A 23,348-nucleotide genomic window follows, 5' to 3' on the forward strand; every position below is an offset into this window, starting at 1 on the left:
AATATAGTCTAAAAACAAAATACTACTAACATCATTTGGCATAAGAGGTTAATTGGCATCAACACTTATCCATACGTCTTTGTAATAGACAGGCATATCTGATGGGAAAAGTCAACATAGAAATTGCTTGTCCTGTGGACAGGTAGCTACATGTGTATTCCCAGCTGACTATTGGTATATACATGTACCACAACGGGTGAACAAGATAATTGAACCTACTTGTTACTTGCGTTTCAACAATACTAGTGCTTTTAACAGAGTCCTGAGTGGTTCTAACGGAGACAAAATAATCCCGGCCCGCTGTCAGTCCAGAGATAGTGTAAGACGTGATGGAATTGCTAACGTGTGTTATAGCATCTGATGTGCCGTCGGCTGGCGAATAGTAGATATCATAACCACTGTACACACCGACACTTGGTTGAATCCAACTAATACGAATCGTAGAACTGTCATATGTGGTGACGGTCAGCGATCTTGGAGGATTTGGAACTGAAAAATTTATAGGTACACACAGTGTTTGAAATTCGTCAAAATAGTTTACCAGACAATAGGGCAGGTAACGCTAAAAACTTACCTGTCCTGCTAAATAAAATTACCAGCCCTGTTTATGTTTTTCAATATCTGATTTTTTTTCACTACATTTCACTCAATCAGTGTCACTGCAGTGACTTTCACTGAAAACATGCATAGTGTGACATTTTGCTAAAACACACTCCGGCCATCGATTGTTGTTGTTTACACTTGTGCATGTGTCAAAACACTTGTATCAGACTTCTAGGTACATAATTCTGACAACAATCATACATAGACATTTTAGTAACATTTTATTTATTTTCTCAAAAAAATCTACCCGACAGGGTGAGTAGCTTGAAATTTTCACCAGCCTGACTAAATATTTACCTGTACCGGGCGTACCAGCGGTCAGTAATTTCAAACACTGGGTCTAGTATTATAACCATATATCATGCTGTGAAGAATTTGAACATAAAAATTTCAACTCACGTGTCCTCTGTGACTTCTGCTCGGCTTCAATTTCTGCACCGCTCTGCAATTGAGCAGTGACAACTGCTGTATACTCTGTTCCACCAGTCAGTCCTGTCAGTGTAAGCTCAGTCTCATCATGGTCAAGATTGTTTACAGAAGAAGTGGTACCCAATGGATTGTAAACTAGTTGGTAACTGGTAACTGCTTCAATAGGTGAGGTCCATCGCACAGTCATCTGATTTGTCTGAATGTTTGTGAAGTAAATTTCTATACCGGTGGCTTGATCTATGAAGGTTATTACATAATAAAAACGTTTAAATTAAATATATTTTTTTTATTTGACAAATTTTCTTGTAGTGTTATTTCACTGCTTACTATATTTCACACAGTTTTGTTAGCCAAAAGAAAGAGAAAGCACCCAGAGAAAAAATTCAAGCTATTTTACGCTGACCTTGTATCTGCAGCGTTCAATGAAAGAAGCGTTATAGTGAGTGTGTATATGGAATAAAGTGTGCAAAACCGAGTCGTATACTCAATTCTAGTGGTGGTTGAATGCCATTTTATTATCCAAACACCATTTAAAATATTGAATCACCAAAAACCATGTACAAATGTGATGCCGTACCGAAACCCTCTACTTGCAAACATGGTAAAATAAAATGGGGCCTGGAACTAGCATACAGTGATGATAGAGTAGTAGTGCCAATTTGTATCCATATTTTGGAATTTATTCTTAGTGTTGGCAATATTATTATGTGAAATCGTCTCAATTGACAGAATTTTAAACAGAAAAACTAATGCCGATTAGTGCTGTACACCTGCTTGTGTTCCGAAAAAAAATTCTTGGTGAACATTGACGCAACTAATGAATTACAATTAACAAAAACGTACATACAGAGTTTGTTCAGTACAAAAACTTTTACATCCCAGAAAACATTTAATGTAGCATACAAGGTTTCAGGATTTTCCCTGAACCTTTTCAAAATTGAAGCGACTTGCAGTATTTTGAATGAATAAATAGAACACCACAACATGTTCATGTGCTTTAAATTTTCAAATTATTACTCTTTCAAAAAAGTCATGAAATTGAATATATTGAATGGTTCAACAGTACTCTGCCCCAAAGAAAACCACTAAAGATAAATATGGAAAATATTTCAGAAAGTTAAGGTTTGGTAGTTTAGAAATATTAATATTAATTAATCAAGTGTGTTTCAGGCTTTTACATACTGTAACGTTTTCAAAGTTATGTCAATGGCATTAATGCCAGTTTTAGTGTTTTATACTTTATTTTTACTATTTTATCATATTAATGTTTTACTTTTATTTAGTTAGTTTTATCATTTTAGTCTTTTGTTATTTGTACCATACTAAACCCCCTGATTGTTTTGGTTGTGTAATAAAGTTATTATTATTAATCAGAATGCTTGCTTCTGACAAACAAATGAGCAGTCAAAAACTATAATACTGACAAGGTGACAGTGTTGAAATAATGTTGCAATGTTCAAATACAGTTAAAAAATTCCCTGAGAATCATAAAAAAAACCCACTGAATGTTGCAAGAAAGTAAACACATTTGGGGATGAAAAGATCTTTTTTGTCTGTAAATGTTCATCTGTTTCATTTTCTGAAAAGCGTTCTACATGTATGTTCTACTTTTTAGAAGACCTCACAATGGTGACCAATGTTATTTGGTACAAAATAAAAACTAAAAATATGTCAAATTTCGTCTTACAAAGTTGATTTTAAGATGAAGTGGTTACATACCAGTTCCCTGTATCCTTGTCTGTTGTTCACTTCGCTCACTGCCGCTCAGTGTTACTATATTGATAGAGTATGTTGTATCCGGTTTTAAGGAATCCAATGTAAATGCAGTATCAGAATCATCCACAATAGTAGGTGATGTTACATAACTATCAACAGGACTGTATGTAATCTCATAGCTATCGTATTTGCCATCTGATGGTGGTGTCCAGGCAAAACTCAATGAAGTCACTTCTACTGTTGTGATGTACAATGATGCTACAGCCATTGGTTCTGGAAAAGTTAAATGACAAGTAACACAATTGTATAATTGCAATAAATAAACTGTATAAGATAATTGTGATCAAAACAAACCAACATATCTAGAATTAAAATTAAAATGTTTTTGGTAGTGATAAAAAAAAAAGTTTTAAAAACCTTGGTGATATGCAATCAGGACCTGCTGAGAGTACACTGTATAACACAGCTGACAATGTCGAGACGACTACGCAAGGCCAACTACGCAAGGCTCAGAATAAAAAAAAGTCCTGGTCAAAATCACTGTGTGCACATGTAAAAAAGATCCCCAATAGAAAACTAGACAGTTGATCATGTGACTGCAGATTATAACTTAGTTTCCCATAGCATTTACACTTTCATGTCACTGTACTGTAGTTGTTCAAGTATAAACCCATCTGGGGAAACGGCAAATTGACGAAAAATTAGGGGACAGGGGGCTTATAAACAGATAAAAGTTAAAACTTCTCCCGAGCGATAATTTATGCTAATTTATTCATAAACAAATTCACATCATTTGTAACATCATGACATGATTGGTCTTTTTCCGACAACATGAATAATTCATCAGGTAGAAAAAACTTTATAATCGAATAAATAACTTGCTGTAAATTTGGAGGGGGTTATGCTCAAATCAAATCTTGTATGTGCAATTTGAGCAATTAACACTCACTTGTTCTCTGTGATTTAGTAGAAGGTGAACTCTTAACTTCTCCAGTTTTGGTAGCAACTCCAAAGATGTATTCTTGTCCCGGTGTTAAACCACGGAATTCCAACTCTAAAAGGTTCTTAGGTACTGAGCTCTCCACAGCACGTTCACCATCAGCTGGATTGTAAGTCACAACATATTGTTCAAACTGACCTGTGGCTTGCACCCACGATATCTTGATAGTGTTTGTTGAGTAGGAAAGCACAGATATGGTACCTGGCATTTCACCCCCTGTAATCAAAAATAGATTTGTTAGTTACAACAAAATTAAAATTCGATAATTATTGTTATTGACTCAAAAATTACCCAATTTTTTATTACTGATTAATGATGAATTTATTTGATAATCATAACAAAATTTCCCCAAAAATATGGAAATAACCAACTTTTGTTTGCTCTTTATTAAGGTTACTTTAATACTTCTAAGATTTGGTAAATACTAGTTCATGAACATTGTCATGAAAACCAATGAATTTTTCACAACTAAACTATTATTTGCAAAATAATAAAAGCACTATTCAAAAAACATGTACTAGTATATGAAACCGAACTGACGAATAATCAGACCGCAACCACACAACAATTTTCAATTGTGTCAATATGCAATTAGAGAAGTGTTAGAAGAAAATAGAAAAAAGGAATATTCTCTTTTATTTCTTAAGGCTGCTGTTGCAATAACAATTGCACATGTATGGACTATAAACCTCAGGCACCATTAAAAAAATGAATTTTTTAAAAACAATAAATGAGATTATATATTAATTATATCAAAATTATTAAAAAAAAAAGATTGCTTACTGGTAGCCTGCTGAATGGTTGTCTTTTCACTTCTTTCACTTCCACTGATAGTATAGATGTCAATAGTATACACAGTACCAGGTTCAAGTCCAAGTATAGTGTATGAATTCACATTACTGGACACTGTGATAGGTGTGGCTGAAATTCCACCATCTGGTGAGTAGATTATCTCATAATTGCTATAAGTACCCGTGGCATGCTGCCAGCTAATTTCAATAGCTGTCGTGCTAACAGTTTCCAGGGTGATGACAGTAATCATTTCAGGCACTGTAAGGTTAATAATAAAAAAGAAAGAAATTATTAAGCCCATTCTCTAATGTTAATCTCAAGAACTTGTAAGGTTAATGATTTAAATTACAGATGTTTATGTTGTGATACTTGTAAACTAGCTCAGCCTTTATAATTGTTATTGTTTTACATGATAAATTCTTCACATCTTTGTCAAGGTCAAATTACCAAAAAATACTTGTCTATTCTGTTGTGCATTTACTGCTACTATTTATCAACTTCAGAAGGATCATAAAAATTATATCGAGAAAATCAGCGTGAAGCCAAGTTTGAATTATGATTTCCTTAGCATTGCAAAGAGATTTACTTGTGTGACACTGAACCACGACAAGAATAAAATTGCTATCTGTCATAATAGTTTACTTCAAAAATTATTAGTATTTGTTGAGTAAACAAAGAGCAAATAAATAGTTTTACCTGTTCTTTGAATCAAACTAGCAGGATTGCTTCTCAGTGATCCAACGGTCGTGTACACGTTAAAAGTATATACCACACCAGGTCTCAGCCCAGTATATGTATGAGATACGAGAGTATTAGCCAAAAGTATTGTCTCTGCGTAGTCGCCGTCCGCTGGTGAATACACTAATTCATAGTAATCAAAAGGATCCGTAGAATCTGGAGGTTGCCAGGTCAGAGTGACCTCCGTAGTACTATAGCTGCTAACTGTTATACTGCTAGGAGAAGGTGCATTTGCTTCTGGAGATGAGAAATTATGAACAAACATAATTAATAAATACAGAAGCAATATATATCACTGGAATTGTTTAGAAAATCCTTTCATCACATTTACTGTTTGATCATTTTTTCAATAAAAGAAAGCATGACTGCTGCCCTCCATTGACCATCAACACTGCCCTCTATGTTAGAAAAGAGTAAAGTATATGTGATAATGTTTTGAGAGGACTGTTTCAATGGGTAACTCAGGCATATATGAATAAGCCATCATGACATCAAAGAGAGGGATATTTATTAATAGCAATGAGAATTGCTGGTCAATCAAGACTTCACTCACTCCAATCCAGGGTGTGAAAATCTGGGCCTCGTTCACAACAATGCCAGCCGCACTCATGACAATTCAGGTATTCACTGGTGATTTACTCACTTGTTTTCTGCGTCACCATAGTGACCTCACTATTCAAATTACCGCTTCTGGTATAGATTGTTATTTCATATTCAGTATCAGGCTGCAGACCAGTGATAGAAGCTTCCAAAGTACCGCCTCGCACAACGCTGACAACAGTTGTCTTGATACCGTCTGGTAACTCCCTCTTATGGACTTCATATGTATCAAACATGCCTGTAGTTACAGCTGACCATGTGATAGTTATCATATTTGTGGTGTACTGATTGACATTGATCACATCTGGTGGCAATGGGTCTAAAAGAAACAAGATATGAAACAATGGTTTTAATAATAAGCATCATTCTATGAAGACAAATTATCACGAAAGTTACTAACAAATGGTCTTGTAGAACATCAATGTTAAATACTAAAAAATATCAGAATTTACACAGAATTAGTTTAAAACTTCTCTTGTGAAATAAGCGTTTTTTAAAGCAGCTTTATCTAAAATTTGTGAACAAAATTCATCTGAGCAATTCCTGAGATTCAATACTAGAAATACCTAATTGTTGATTTATTTTAAAACTTAAATGGTCACTAACAAGAACCAATGTCACATTTTGTCTGTTTGGTCAAAAATTAAGATTAAATTCAGTGAAAATTTACCTAAATTTGGAGGAGAGGGGAACACAATTGTGCACTCAATAAGTGACTGCATATTTCGAGACTTGGATACTCACATGTTCTTTCCATGACAGATTCTGTTGTATCAGGTCCAACCGCAGTGACAGAGAACATATATTCACTACCAGGAGATAGATTAGTAAACGTGTATTCTAGTTGACTTGAGCTGATTGTCCTTTCTGTAGTCTGTGACATACCAACCACATTATGACTCACTGTATATGTAGTAAAGTCTCCTGTGTGTGCAACCCAGGATATCTTAATGCTTGTTGTCAGAACTTCCTCAACTGTAATCGCACCTGGCTGGGCAGCAGCTGATGAAAAAAAAAAGAGTTTTGATTACTGGACAGATAAAGTGTAGTTAATATTAGACCATCATCAATTCAGTTTTCCCTTTTTGTGATTTAAGTAATATCTAAAAATGCCAGTAGATGCATTGAAGGGAGAATATAAAACTCAATTACAAAAAAAAAAACAGTTCTCCTGTGCTGAACAAGATCATGGCAGCCATTTTCATCTAAAGTCTAATTTCAAGTGACTGATTTCATGTGTAACAAGTTATATAAAGAATTACTGTTACCATAGCAACAGTGAATACCTGTAATAATACTAGCATCTACTGATAAACTCCATTGTTCGTCATTGTTGCTTCCAATAAAAGTCTTCAACGAAAACTGGTACAGTGTACTGTGTTGTAAACTGTTGATAGTGATTTCCGTAGGGTCATTTTTGGATATAGTGATCGGAGAAGAGGGACTACCATCAGCAGGTGTGTAAGAAAGCTCATATTCATCAAAGTTGCCATCAATTGGTGGGGCCCATTGCAGCGTGACTGAGCGATAGTCAAACGAGAAGACTATCAATGAAACTGGCGCTCCAGGCTCTGAAATGTGAAAATGATGTATTTAGTGGAAATAGTTTGCTTTGCAATCTGGGTTCATCAACTTTTGTTATAATAATATGGTGGCATTCAGCAAACACAAAATCATATGTATGTATATGTATGTATGTATGTATGTATTCAAAATCTTCAGAGAGGCATAATTTGCATATCATTCGCATAAGGCATAATTTGCATATCATTCGCATAAGGCATAATTTGCATATCATTTGAATAGCTAGACATGCCTAATAATACATTGCCCAAGCATACTCCAAAATGTCTAATTTTTACTGGGTTTAAATTTCGCTGATTTACCATTTCAGGCATATTCAGTGGGTTTTAAATTAGCGCATTTCCCAGTCAGCGAAATAAGCAAAATTTAATCCCAGTGAATAATTAACCCTTCTACAGTACAATACATGCAATTTATCTGGTTGATGTGTGTTTTCATTGGAGTTATGCAAATACAATATCAACATCGGATGCTGCTCATTTATAACCTGCTGTAGATAACAAAATAACAGAAAGTTAAAGCTTACGTGTGCGTTGCTGTACAGTAGTGCTCTGTGAAGCTCCATCAGATACTGTTAACGCGTACAGTACACCTGGTGATAATCCAGTAAAGTTGTACTGTAATATAGATGCCGAAACATATGCAACAACTACTGCTCCTGTTGGTTCTATTGGTTCATAGGTGATGGTATATTCAGTGATTAGTGTACTAAATGCAACCCAGGTTATGGAGATGGTTGTATCAGTATAATCAACAATGATTACGTCACCCGGACTTCCAAGTGCTGGAATAAAATATCAAATGCAAATCAGATTTAGCAAAAAAAAAATCACATTTCCTGTTATATCAATTTGTATTTGCACAAATTGGATTAATAGCAGTTGATCACATTGCAAGAAGAACACGCAATGTATATTTTCTTTTTCAATACAGTCCTAATTTCTTGTGTTGATAGAGATTGTATAGATTGTGTGACGCGCTTTTTGTATCAGTAAGTAATACCACGAGATACACAAAAACAATAGACCATTTTCCGTTCCCTGCAAGATCCTGTGTTACGTTGGAGATCAAATGTAAAAAAAGGACAAACAAAGATGATAGCGTTGTAGTGGTGACAAACATTGCCTGGGATTCGATAAAAAATGCAAAGTATTTTTTTTGGGGGGGGGGGGTATTTCCATGCTTAATAATATGCTGTACACATTCGATGATGGTGCATTTTAATGAAGTAAGGGTATTTCAAACACAATATTCCCCTGTCAAAGATCAGGATTTTGATATGAGCTACAAATAAAAAAATAAATGATTTTTGTGGCAGACGTTCACATTTGACCCGGAAATCAGCTATTGATATTATAGTACAAATTGAAGACTTGCCGCTCATTTACACAACCATTTCATGGATTGAAGGTGTGTAGGCACACTGCGAGTGTGGTTGTTTTTGAATCATGATTAATCTTAGTTCGAAGAAAATTCCAGAAGTTGTAAATTCATCAGAAGCAGCCTAAACATGCAGTAATACGCGAAAGATGAAGCCTACTGAACTTGTAGAACTTGCTGATAAGCTAAATAGTCATTGGCATGTGCCGCCGTGCTTGGCAAAACCTTTAGAATTACAGTTGAAATTTACTTTAAATTGCATTTATTTCAGAAAGAATCAGGGATTGAGTCATATATTTGCTACATACTATATGTAAAAACTCTCTGTACTGTAATAAAAACATCACTAAAATTTTCAGGCTTGCGTTTGAGGCTATTGTCACTGCTGCAGCATACATACACAAATATAAACATTTGTGGTTTTTTTTATATTCATCGATTGTATGTCTCCTGAGAATAAGTGTGGCAGACTAACAAACCTTAAATATCTATTTCATATTTCACATATTATTCTCCAACAAAATAAAACGCCACTCACATGTTACCAGGGTCTCTGTCTTCTTGTCGCTATAGACACGCTCACTTCCTGTCCCCACGAAAGCAGCAACAGTGATGACATACTCCATATCAGTCTCAAGTCCAGTAATAGTAGCACTAGTAGTATCTACAGTGATTGGTGACGACACACCGTCCACGGGGTAATAGCAAATCTCGTAACCATCAACATTACCAAACGATCCTGCCCAGCTGATGGAGATGTCACTTTTGCCGGATGACACTTGATTGATTGCTCCAGGAGTGTTGGGTTCTAGAAATAAGTATGTCATTTTCAGTGTTTAATGTACATAGAAAATCCAAGTTGGATTTCAAGGAGTTCCCATATTCCGGAGTTTATCATACGAGTGATTGTCTGTTGGCATCCGTGTCAACTCTTTACTTTTTCGACTTCTTCTTGAAAACTACAATTTTTATTACTTTAATACTTGGTGTATATGTAACATTGGCAGACCTCTCTCAGATTTGTTCATTTTGTGATGATATCTTTAATTCTCTAATTTTGGTGAATAATTTTGGTAAAAAGTTATATTTTCGACTTCTTGTTGAAAACCTCAAGTCTGAATGCTTTGATACTATACATATAGGTACCTCAGGTAGACCACTTTTAGATTTGTTCATTTCGTGATGATATCTTTGATTCTCTAATTTTGGTGAATATTTATGTCGTTTTTGGTAAAAAGTGATATTTTCGAATTCTTGTTGAAAACGGCAAGTCCGATTGATTTGATACCATACATGTTGTTCATTTTCTAATGATATCTTTAGTTCTTTAATTGAAATGTGCATTCCTAACTGCTGAGCTATCTCAGCCGACAGGCTGCTTGTTACCGATGCATTAAACAGGAGTACTTAAAACTAAAACTTGTTGCAAGATTGTTGCAAAGTATGTACTCAGGCAGTACATGTACAGTGCTTAATCAATCTCCACTATAAAGTTTTTTGATATATATAATAGAGCACTTACTGGTGTATTGCATTCTATTGGATGATTCTACATCTGCACCACTTTGTTGTAAGGTTATTGTGTATTGTGTACCAGCATTAAGTCCACTTAAACTCATTTCTCTTGGATCATTTTTGTCCAATAAAAGTGTATTAGTGGTAACAGCTGGACTATAGAAGATTAAGTATTGTGTGAAATCGCCGACGCCCTCTATCCATGATATGTCCATGCTAGATGTAGTCAGGTCAGTAATGTAAATCTGGAGTGGCACCGCAGAGTCTGGAAATAAAAGTTGTTTTTGAAAATTGGCAAAATGAACAAACTCCTGAAAAAAGATTAGCTTTAATAATGCAACCTCCACTATATGAGCATATTAAAGGTACATACCTGTAGTGAATGGAACTGTCACAGCACCACTAATAGTATCAACAGTCTTCGTACTCACACTGACATCATATGTGGTCTCTGGTTCTAACCCTCGGACGATTAAGCTAGGACAACCAGACCTCTCCACTTCAATCAGTTGGCTCAATGGAGTGCCCACACCTGATGCACCAGCTTGTAGCTCTAAGAGTATTTGGAAACTATCGTAGTCATGACTTGGTGCATTCAAGATGACCTTTGCTGTCGTAGCGGTAATCTGCTGTATGAAAGGTTCTGGTGGTGCTCCAAGCCCTGTAACGAGAGAGAAAAAAACATGGCTTGCACACGATACTAGTGATGTGATGATTGATTAAAAAGGCAGGGAAAACAACTCATTGTCGTTTTACCCTAAATAAATTTTCAGTGCTACAAAATTTCATGTTTTTCACTTACAGAATTAAAGAAGTTTACAGTATATAATAGCAAGGTAAAATCTTCTTTTCTCTGTTAGAAGTTATATGTATTTCAAATTCACATTCACAAGATCAGATTTACATTACAAGGAATGTACAACTGTGATAGCCTTGAATTTAAAAAAGATTTACTATTTACTAACACTATGTACAACCAATTTTAATATGCAAGCAATTGTACATGCAATTTGAGAACAAAACTTGAAAGAATATACTGGTATTTGAGGATACAGTGTTAATTCTATACAAATATGAATGTAAATCGTAGTATAAAGTCCAAAAAATAACTGACAAGAAAATTTATGCTTTTACTATTCAGAACTATTCAGCAATAAATTTTTTATTACTATTTCCAAAATTTAGATTAGTGCTAAAGTTACTGCTTGCTCTGATATCAAGGGATGAACAGTTGGATCAATGTATCAGGTATCAGTATTTGCATTATGCAAGTGACAGATAATTTGCTCACAATGCACAATAACAAGCCCTTTACAAGACATCTTCTAAGTAAATGTAACACACCATGCATGATAGCAGATCTGAGAATCATTAGGTGCAGCTGTAAGCAGTATATAATTACACCACTTGTAAAGTTGTAATTTATCTATTTAGCAAAACATTAAACATTATTATTACATGTGTATATATATAATAAAAACAAAATTGGAAAATATATAATGTCCCATAAAACCACTAAGTTACTTAATGGTATGGTGTCCATGCAGAATTGTATTACTGTAGATCAATCCATATTTAGTACAGGCACCCACAATCATGAACACTGATTCCAATCTTGATACTTGCTAGTTGCAAATATTGTTGATTTCATTGCTTTTTACATACCTCCAGAAAGACACAAAATAAACTAGAAACTTCGAAGAGTTAAAAAGATGACCACTTTTATAAACGAGAGAGAAATGAACAAGGATAGCTGAAAATAGAACCCTTATTCAGGTCAGCCTTACATGTATGTACTTTTACATTGAATTGAATCCTGCCCAGACTTTAATGTATCCTCTGATTCATGTATATATAATTAAGCAAATCTATTTTGGTTTACATTTACCAAATAAACCCACATATAATTTTTAATTTTTATACAGAATGTGTACTTTATGAATCTGAAAGACAGGAATTATATTCCTTGTTCGATAACATCAACGGTATCAAAAACACACTTTTTGAGTCAAATAAAATATTCTACTACTGCAAAGTCCTTTCGATTGAGTAAGATGAGAGTGGGAGAAGACATGCCAGCAATTGTCATTATTGAACATGCTACCAATGAATAAATAAACTATTAACCTAACATGCACAGAAAAATATAGTGTTTACATCCATTATATGATCACTATAGAAACAACATGCAACCATGACAACAAGTGAACCATAACCAATGAATCAGTGTTCTTGATTGGTGTCTTTTCTTCAGGAATGATACCACAAACACATGCTTGAGTTTTTGATCACCATGAAAACACTAAGACTAGGTTAAGTTGACAAGTGTGCAAAAATTATACATTATATTAAAGTAAATTACAGCTTATTTTTTAATTATTGAGGGAGGATTATATGTGCATGTATTAAAAACAACTTACACCATGGAGGTAGAAGTTCTGTAAGTGAATACAGTAAAATAGTGTGCATAGGTTAGACATACAGACACAATATTACAACCATTTTTACTTTTAACATAATCACTACAACTAACATAAGAAAATCTTATTCATTTTATTTTAATACTGGTATGCGGGTGTTTCGCTAAGTAAGAGTAGGTGACTATATACAAAAAGTAACTTTTTTTTGGTAATCTTTTCTTTGGTAATCTTTTCTTTGGTAATCTTTTCTTTATATATTATTATTGTAATTTTCTCTTTATTGTAGTAATTTTCTTACCATACATTACCCACAGATGGTAATTGTTGAGTAATAATTTTATTTTTATTATTATATTTCGGAAGTAGGAGCCCTGAATGGAATACTTTTCTATAGGGTGTGACCTTTAAAAATACAAAGTTGCTGGCTGAAAAATTTAAGTTGACAGGTATTTTGCTGACAGTCACCTCTTAACGAAACTCCTGAATATGTATTGTACATTTCAGAATAGATAACAGTCACATGGCCATAACAAACCATGGTTGTGATATTGTGCACTAAAGTCAAAGTGTAAGGTAGAATAATATTGAATGACTGTACTCAGGATTGTATAGGAATTAAAGGTAAAATATATGAAAGTTAAATTTCCTCTAAAATGTTAGTTTTTTTAGGATAGTGAAATTAATCATAGATGTAGGCAAAACCACATTTTTTTTTAGAAACCAGGATATTATTATTTATCATTACTAACTAATGTTAACCGCAGGTTGTTAACTAATGGTGTCCAATTTTGCTATCTTGGATACAAAATCACATGCCTTAAATTCTAAGACAAATTAATATTTTATTTTCATGAAATAAACTAATTGTGGAATACTTTATTTTCGCTAGAATTAATTTTTGCTGAAAAGGTTTTTTTGGCGTTTTGTGTGGAATTTATTTTCACAGATTCACAGAGTTTAGTGTGAAATATAGGAAATAAAAGTATATTCACTGGATTTTATTTTCACAGAATCATCCCTTCAGCGAAAATAGCAAAAATAAAGTATTCTACAGTATGTTATTGAGTTCTTAAATATAGTGACACCATTAGTTATTAAACCAAATGTATCCCTTACAAATCCGGCTGTTAGTTATAAAACATAAAAAGATAAAAAGGACCCGTAAGAGATGCAAAACCTCAAACATTGCAGAAAAGTATACTGATGTGCACCACTCATTAATAATAACTCACTCGTTTGCTGGGTCAGTGTGTCAGCAATTACGTCAACATTTCCATCTTTAGCCGTGACTGTTATAGTATATGTTGTTCCAGCAGTCAAGCCTGTGAACTCAAAGTATCGTGGGTAGTTTCCAGGTATTGATGTGAGGGATTGGGCATCACCATCCGATGGATCGTACTGAACATAGAAATCTGTAAAGTTGCTCTCAGGAGGGTTCCAGGTTATAGATATAGTGCTGTCAGTGACAAAAGCAATGTTAATTTGTCCAGCCGTTCCGGATGCTGCAGGGGAACAAAAATAGAAACAGGAATTTTTAGAGAAATTATAATTTGACCAGACCAGAATGTCAGACATAAACATAAACAATATGATGGGATAGTTATGTTAAGTTGCACAAGCTGACAAGCTTTGTGATTGGATGATTTGCGTATAATCACTGGAATAGGAATTGCAATATATGATATGGAAATAAGAAGGTCTCAATAAGCTTGAAAAAAACATAACCCTGGGTAATCATTTCAAAGTTTGCCCTCATTTTCACCATATACATGTACTCACGCGTTGATATAGTTTTCTCACTGGGATCACTTCGTCTGACATTCTCACCAGTACCAGCAATAGTTACTATGGAAACATCATAATCTGTTCCAGGGATCAGGTAATTTAGAGACAACGTAGTTGCACTTTGAGCAAGAATGATAGGAGACTCTGGGAAACCAATAGTCGGTGTGTATATCACCTCGTACTGTAAGAAGTTATTGCTTGATGGTGGTATCCATGAAATAGTGAACATGGTTGCTGTGCGGGCATCAATCGTTATGTCACCCGGCATTGGTGGTTTGGTACTCTGACCTATTGAGGCAACACAGTAAGAGTGTTATAAGATGGAGGTCATCTTCCACCAACAATAGTGGCAGCATTTTGATTTGAAAGTTTTCATTATTTTTATTCTTGTAGATCACTGACATTGTAAATTCACACCATTCAAAGTGATGTCAATTTCATAATTTGAAAGTGTTTTCTTATCACAATTTTTTGTGAAACTCCCTGACATAAGGACCCCAATGGAATCTTTCATTGAACAATTTTTTTGAAATTTTTCTTGAATGATAATTCACAAAATTTGAGTTGTTCAATTTTGAAAGCGGGAAGTAGCAAATTACACAATGAGGTTCTTTCGAAGAGAGAGTTACAACAACTTAAGGTGTATGGTTCCAGTGGATACCATAATTTGATCATGGAATGAACACAGGTGGTAATAAGAATAAAACCATTCACAGTATATGAACACAGACAGGATTGGACAATTAAGACTTACTTACCAGTAGTTATGACAACTGTTTGTTTTTCACTCAACTGTTTATTGATATTTGCCACTCCTTTAGCAGCAGCGATACTAACTGTGTATACAGTTTCTGGATATAGATCGTCCAACATTATGGTGGGTGTTGCCTTGGATACCTGTATCGGGGACTGTGTTGCATCGCTCGGCACAGGGTTGTAACATACTTCGTATTCGTCAAAGTTACCACTTGCCGATATCCAGGAAAGTACAACTGTAACGTCTGTTACTGAGATAACAGTCACCTCTCCTGGTGGTGATGGAACTAAGGGATAACATGTCATAAAAATGTTAATTTCCTCACAGTGAATCACTCTAATGTGAAGCCGGTGTATGACATTTGCTGTATAAACATGCACATGATTAAACTCCTTATTCAGTAAAAGATGCATAAATCTATTGTGTTTAATTAATGTACAAAACACTTTGCCATTTATAACCACTTCATCTGGCACAAATGTACAATTAGTGAACTCATCTTCCCTCAACTATTGAGGGACGGTGGCGAACTTCACATTTTTGTGTGATTTATACTAATTTATGAGCAAATATTGCTATAAACCTAATTTGTAAACTCAGTGCTATGCAAAATTGGGTTTACTATATCAGCTAAGGTATGTGATAAACAAGTTAGAGATAATTTGTACACTACTCCACTCCCACAGTAGTGTTAAATCTGTATTAGAAACCGCATCCTTTCTTTTTTAATAATTGAGACCCGACTATATTCACAATTTCTCTAATAGAAGCTGCATCCTCTCTGTTGCATTGCACCAATTTAATAGATTTTAGGTGATACTGCAAGATCTCATGTAGTCAGACTTATGCTGCAAAAATTAAATGATTTGATTTTGAACTTGAATTTCACTTTCAAAGGAAAATATGACATTGAGGTACGCTTACTTTTACCAAAATTGACAATCATTTGTATAGCATATTATATGAATCCTGAAAATACCAAAACATTTTTTCATTTTTGTTGAATGCTGCCACTAAGACTAATAGTTGCCATAGGAAGGAGAGCGTGGCCGCAACTGACGTTAGAATATATCTACATAGGTAATGAGCGAAATCTACGCAACATATCTGGGGAATCTGCTTAGAAGCTACTGTAAAATATGTTAGAAGCTGCGGTTCTATTAAAATGGTACAATGCAACAGAGGGGATGCGGTTTCTATTAGAACATCTAAACAAATAAGAAATTATGATTTTTTCGTTCTCGCTTGTTAAAAAAAGGGTGCGACTTCTATTAGGGATGTGGCTTCTAATACAGATTTGACGGAACTAGAAAATAGAAACCATACTCCAACCTATATACCCAGGTATAGACCAGTACTACGGACAAAATAACACACTCACTGGTTCTGATCTGTTCATATGATGTCACAGGGTCATTGCCTCCAATGGTTGTCAACACTATAGTATACAGAGATCCAGGTGTTAAGGAGTCATACATCTTCTCTCGACTTCCACTCCGCGATACCACATCATACATATTCTTATTGTCATCTCCTGACATTGCTATTGTATACTGGTTGAAATCGCTGGTGACCTCCATCCAGTGAATTGAAATGGTTGTCATGGTAACTTCCATTACAATAATGTCTCCTTCATCAGCTGGAGCTATACATATTGAAATAAACAAGATTTTTTTATAAATTGTTGATTTTTTATGTTGAGATGGGTCAGTGCATCTTTTGAATAAATGCTTATAATGACACCCTAGATGAATTCTTTAACATACCTGTTCTGAAAGCATAGGTACCAGGTACGCTATGAGTGGTACCAGTTCGTGTCACTATAGTTACCAGATAATCCGTATCCGGCTCTAATCCCATCAACTGTACCACAGGGCATGCATCGCTGGGCATGACAATAATAATATCATCTGTGTTGCCAACACCAGCACCAGAAGCTTGTAGTTCAATGGTGATATGGAACGTATCAAATGTTCCCACGACTGGTGTCGTGAAGGTCAGCGTGGCTCCCGATGACGTAATGAGAGTAACCTCTATGTTACTTACAGGGAATGGAGCTGAAATAACAAAATAAGAAGTTGTTTACAACCATAACAACTATAGCTTAATTGAATGATCAGGAGATGTTGAGCCTCAGTCAAGTTTGCATCTCCTGAGCATGTTCCTGAGCATAGGCACAATGCATTATGGGAGGTAACTTATCCCTCAATGGTTAAGAGATACTTCTGGACTCATAAAATTACCCACAATCCTTTGACATCCTATGCCTGGGATATTAGGCATCATATTTCGAACATTTAAATCTATCTTTGCGCCTAAATTTGAGTCCAATTTAAGTTTTTCTTAGTCACCGGCACCTATTCAATAGTACAGTGTTTATTGTGACTGGCGTATAAGCGTAAAAAACATTTCGACAATGAGCTTTTACCAACATAAATATTGTTTAATCTTTCTTCAATGATCAAAAACTAGCAATTTCCCACCAAAATTAATGCAAAAAGATCATACTACAACGTTGGTAAATCTCTTTCGCATTGCATTCACCATTTAGTGAGGTCGTTGACTTTTCAGGTGAAAGGACAGTTTCAGGTCAACTTGTGTATGGAAAAAACATGGTGGATATTGTATCGCAAACAGTGACAACTATTTTAGAACCAAATTAGGGTCTTTCATTCTTCTTGGATGCCTAATGCTTAAGACAATGAAGTACAGCTGTTGTCTGTTAAAATCTTGTTTGATATTTTTAAAAGCTAGGGATTCTCAATAAAGCCTCCCTAGGTACATGTATTATATAAATGACATACCAAGCACAGCAGTTGTCTGACCAACATCATCTCTGCTGCCATCAACTTCAACAGTGGAGACAGTCAGCATATATTGGGTGCCTGGCGTCAGATCATCCAAAGTCACACCCGGATCACTACTCTTAGCGACTGTAACTGGAGACTGCAGGTTGCCATCAGAGGGGGTATATGTGAACTCGTAATTGACAAAGGAACCACCCTGAGGTATCCAGCTGACATCCAATGAACTCTGACCTCTCTCTGTTATCATAATAGTCTGGGTAGCTGGGCGAACAATATAAAAAGGAGAAACTTTAATACTTGATGGAAACCTTCCATTAATGTTCAGTTTTTGATATTCTGTTGATTATTTCATTTGTAACTGAATTTGAATGTGCTTACTAATTTTGATAACAACTCTCGTAAGCACATAAAGAAGAGGCATTAACAAACCACCTGCTTACACCCTGTTTTGTCTGTTGATTTTAGTAGGACTATAGAGGTTTTCAGCAGGAAATGTTTTAATCCTTGGGTGCGGACATCCGGGCATTGTCACCACAAAGGCAGAAAATTCTCAGAAAAAGATACTTTGGGATGATTGTTGAGACTTCCCTGAACAGTGTAACACGATTACCCCTGCGCATTCAACATATATAAATTTGGTTGTTCAGGACTACTTCAAAGTTGAATTTGTGTTATTTTCTCAAATTTAGCCATTTTCACTGCCTCTTCGACTGGCATTCCACAGCAGCTCGCGAAGAGCCCATAGAAATGCTTGGAACAGTGATGCGTGTCTTAGCAACACAGAACGTTTTGTGATGTAAGCTCCGCCCCAGAGGATAGTATTCATACTATTTGAGAACATATTAAAACAGAAGTCAAAACTGAAAAGGATTTGTATACGAGAAAAATGTAGGTGATTGTATGGAAAATAAAATCAAAGAAAAAAATTCTTGATTCAAATTTATGATAAGTCATTTACATTAAGCATTTTATATGACTACACACAAATAATGAGAAAAGATGGTCAAGTTTAACAATACATGTCATATGAGACATGGAATCCTATAAAAGAAAGTATGTATTCTATTCTGAGACATGGGGTGGTCAGGTTCAAGGGGGGAATCTTGTATAAATAATGACACACATACATACGTAATGAAGGTTATACCTGTTCTCTGTGTTGTACTCCTTGGTTGACTCATCATCTTATCATCACCGCTTCCAATCACGGTCACTATGGTGATAGTGTAATCCGTAACTGGGAACAGTTCATACAAAGTGAAGATGGTATCTTCATCTGGAGTTTGAGTACCAGCAACAATAATATCACCACCAGCCATGTTGTAGCGTACTTCGTAGAAGTCAAAATTACCAGCCACAGGGACCCAATAAAATGAAAGTATAGACTGGGTCACTTTGTTTAGTATGATGGCTCCCGGTTTGGATGGTCCTGTGTGTAGAAATAAACACGACATGGTGTCACAATTCAACACACGTGTATGGAAACATTTTGCACTTTGAAAATCTCCTTGTAACTAATTTTAATGAAATCTGCAAAGATTTCGCAACATTTTGCAGAAGTGAACTTTTTATTAAGACTGATGAGTCACAACTATCATGAGTCATAACTATCGCAAAATTCTATTGTCACAAATGTTGTCAAATTTTGAAAATTGTTTTATGTTTGTGACAAATTTCCATGAGATCTGCAAGTCTAAAAATCGCACAATTTTCATTGAGATTTTAAGACTGAGTCACCGCGACTATCGCAAAAATTATCATATGGTAAGAATTGATATCGACGAAATATATTGGATCAATCAAGCATTGGTGTGATTTTCAAACCACACATAGCAATGACATGATTTACTTCACTGAATATTAACATTTGTTCAAATCTAAAACCAAGGTTAGGGCATCCCACTGCAGCTGAAAAATTTATCAAATGGAGAACTGGATTTAAGTTTTTAGTAGCATATAAGTATCGGTAATAGACAATTGTACATAGCTAGTACACAAATGATTCCCATTCAAGAGGTGCAGAGAATCTTATTATCAACAAATGTACGTCTACTCACGAGTTCTCTGTATAACCGTGTCGCTTTCATCAGTTCCCATGACAGTAACAGAAATGGTGTATGTTTCACCTGGCGCCAGCCCTGTGAACTGATACTCAGTTGGGTCACCAAAATTAATGTTTTGTTGTTGTATAATTTGACCCAGTTCTGAAGATGCTGTGACTTCATAGAAGACTGCTAATTGGTCAGTACTAGCTCCCCAGCTGATATCAATTGATGTGTCTTCTACTTGGTCCACGTTGATTTCTGCAGCTGCTGGTGGTTCTATCAGAGATCAAATGTAGAGCGGAGTTAGTACTTTAAATGCTAAAAAATAAATTCATCAACGTCTCACAAATATACCTGCACAATTTACAATATACAATTTCCTTTTTCAAAATATAAGATCAAACTTTGTAGACAATGAGAGAATTGTCCTATGGGTACCAAATTATAAAAAAAACAAGCCATGCACAGCACTGTCCCCTTAAGTTATCGAATTTAAAATATATACATGTAGTTTTGTTTATAGTAATATAGTTGGAATATAAACATGTCAGAAATATGATTATGATGATTGTTTAACATTAAAATGATCAACATTTGTATCTGATCATCAAATGAGTACTTGTCCATATTGAAAGATAATGCTCTGGAACAGCTTTAATTAAATCTCTCTCTCTCTCTCTCTCTCTCTCTCTCTCTATAACATAATGTATAATGAACATATAAAATTTGAACATAATCAGTCAAAGCATGTCAGAGAAATGGCTAAAGAACCACATTCATTAAAACAAAATGGCCGTCAGTCAGCCATTTTGAATCTTATCTGAAAAACAAAACGATGTGCATCAAGGTCCTATAATGTCCAATGTATATACCAAGTTTGAACAAAATCCATCTGTAAATAGCTGAGAAATGCTTGATTTCGATGATTTTTTGCACAAAATTGGGCGCCATTCGGCCATCTTGAATCAGATTGAGAAACGAATTGATGTGCATATGTATAATATCATGTAAAGGTATGATGTACGTATGAAGTTTGATTGTGATTGGTCCAGGCATGTCTAAGATACGAACGCACAGAAGCACGGACATACGAACGCACAGAGGTCAAAACATAAGTCCCCGTTTTTGGACTGCGTTCGAACGGGGACTAAAAATGATTGACATGTAAATGATTACAAAATATTTGGCAGGGTTAGTAACAATGTTTAAATAGTTATTTGTTACTGGTCAGAACTCGGTATTAAATATCGAGTTCTGACCAGTAACAAATGAAAATGGAAACAACGAATAAGAATCTATGTAGCAGCGTGTATGGATGCAAATGGCCAATAAAATACAACCTGCAAATGTGATTTTACATTCACATTGACTGTCGAATGTGGGGGAATTATTTTAATAAAAAACACTAAATAATCAAAGAAAGCTTAGAAAGAACTCCCGTGTGCTGAGAGTTTTGGAGACACATTAAAAATTAATTCAAAATGACTTATACTTGAGATATTGATGGAATAGCTGAAAACTAATTATGCAAATAAGGTAACTAATATAAACAGATTTAGGTGTAAAACTAATAAGGTCTGCCACAATGTACCAAGTTTCATTGAAATGTGATTAGTACCAAAAAAATATTAATTATTATACTAATTAGAGAATTAATATGAACAGATTTTAACCCAAAATTAATAAGGCTGTCTATTGTCCTAGAGCATTTATGTACCAAGGTTTATTCAAATGTGATGATCAATACTTGAGATATCAGTATTAATTAATTATGTTAATTAGATGATTAAGAAGCATAAATATTTAGCAAAAACTAATATGGTGCATAGTCTTAGGTTCATTGAAATGTGATGGGTACTCTTTAAAAGTTTCATTGAAATCCAATGAGTGGTTTTTAGACATCAGTGCAATAGCCTTAGAACAGCAAAAAATTAACTAATTATGCAAATTAGGTAATTAATACATGTAGGCACAATTATTTATCCCCAAATTAATCAGGTCTCTGCATAGTCCTAGAATATCTATGTCGCAAGTCTCATTGAAATGTGATGATTAGTACTTGGGATATCAGGTGAAAAGCTGAAAATTAACTAATTATGCTAATAAGGTAATTAATATGCACACATATTTACCCCAAAACTAATCAGGGGTCTGCACAGTCCTCAAGTAACTATGTACCAAGTTTCATTGAAACGTGATCATTACTACTCGAAATATCAAAAGCTAAAAATTAATTAATTATGCAAATTAGGTAATTAATAAGAACTGATATTACCCTAAAAACTATCAGGTCTGTGCAGTGTCATATGACATCTATGTACCAAGTTTTATTGAAATGTTATAATTAGTACTTGAGATATCAGTGGAAAAGCAGAAAATTGATTAATCATTATGTAAATTAGATAATTAATATTGCAGATTTTAACCCAAAACTAATCAAATCTGCGCATTAGTTCAGAGAATCCATGTGCCAAGTTTCATTGAAATCCAATGAGTGGTTCTTCAGATATCAGTGGAACAGTCTTGGAACAGCTAAAAATCAGCTAATTATCGTGCAAATTAGGTAATTAATATTTATAGATTTTTACCAAAACCTAATCAACTCTGCGCATTATCCCAGAGCATCTATGTACCAAGTTTCACCAAAATTTGATTAGTGCTTCTTGAGATAACGGTGGAACAAAAAAAGTGACATACATACATACATACATACAGACAGACATACAGACAGGGTAACTGCAAAGACTCCCTTTTGTGCTTCGCACACGGGAGTCAAAAATGAATCTTTCCCAATCAGCTGAAAGGCCAATAGTGAAACAACTAGTATATATTTCTAGGTTCAAAATGCTTTAATTTGTACAATGTAATTTAAAATGGTAACTTGCTAAAATGTCACTTCATACATCTAGCTAATAAGTACAGTAACCTGTTCTGCCATATCCAAAATGAACCTAACAAAGTACACCAGTCTTGTATTTTACCACATATGTGCCATTTACGATGTTTAGAGATCAAGCTGTGATTCCAAATACATTTCTACGGGGGCATGAATATGTACGCTGGCGATTACACTTATCTAGTTAAGCTTTTGATGTATAAATGTAGTTATTTTCAGCCGAAACATGTCGCGACAAGTAAAAATCACTAGTTTAAAATGGCGGCTAATGTATGCAAAAT

The 23,348-nt window shown here is 34.8% G+C and overlaps 1 protein-coding gene across 1 annotated transcript in view; it reads right to left on the bottom strand.

The window, feature by feature from the left end:
- LOC100378012 (receptor-type tyrosine-protein phosphatase beta-like) overlaps window positions 1–23,348 on the bottom strand; it is a 51,443-nt gene that overhangs the window by 26,818 nt on the left and 1,277 nt on the right. The window contains exons 4-24 of the mRNA XM_085506511.1: window positions 20,184–20,447; window positions 19,274–19,555; window positions 18,124–18,387; window positions 17,086–17,376; window positions 16,701–16,964; window positions 15,321–15,605; window positions 14,557–14,850; window positions 14,010–14,279; window positions 10,731–11,018; window positions 10,365–10,622; window positions 9,381–9,650; window positions 7,989–8,246; window positions 7,165–7,449; window positions 6,623–6,880; window positions 5,922–6,197; window positions 5,237–5,515; window positions 4,532–4,798; window positions 3,698–3,964; window positions 2,752–3,021; window positions 1,003–1,269; window positions 220–489 (exon numbers count right to left, since the gene is read on the bottom strand). Coding sequence (XP_085362637.1) covers window positions 220–489; window positions 1,003–1,269; window positions 2,752–3,021; window positions 3,698–3,964; window positions 4,532–4,798; window positions 5,237–5,515; window positions 5,922–6,197; window positions 6,623–6,880; window positions 7,165–7,449; window positions 7,989–8,246; window positions 9,381–9,650; window positions 10,365–10,622; window positions 10,731–11,018; window positions 14,010–14,279; window positions 14,557–14,850; window positions 15,321–15,605; window positions 16,701–16,964; window positions 17,086–17,376; window positions 18,124–18,387; window positions 19,274–19,555; window positions 20,184–20,447 — 5,727 coding nt within the window. The remainder of the gene's footprint in view (window positions 1–219; window positions 490–1,002; window positions 1,270–2,751; window positions 3,022–3,697; window positions 3,965–4,531; window positions 4,799–5,236; window positions 5,516–5,921; window positions 6,198–6,622; window positions 6,881–7,164; window positions 7,450–7,988; window positions 8,247–9,380; window positions 9,651–10,364; window positions 10,623–10,730; window positions 11,019–14,009; window positions 14,280–14,556; window positions 14,851–15,320; window positions 15,606–16,700; window positions 16,965–17,085; window positions 17,377–18,123; window positions 18,388–19,273; window positions 19,556–20,183; window positions 20,448–23,348) is intronic.

Source organism: Saccoglossus kowalevskii, chromosome 12, assembly GCF_978046115.1.
Source record: "Saccoglossus kowalevskii chromosome 12, keSacKowa6.1, whole genome shotgun sequence".
NCBI classification, from domain to species: domain Eukaryota; kingdom Metazoa; phylum Hemichordata; class Enteropneusta; family Harrimaniidae; genus Saccoglossus; species Saccoglossus kowalevskii.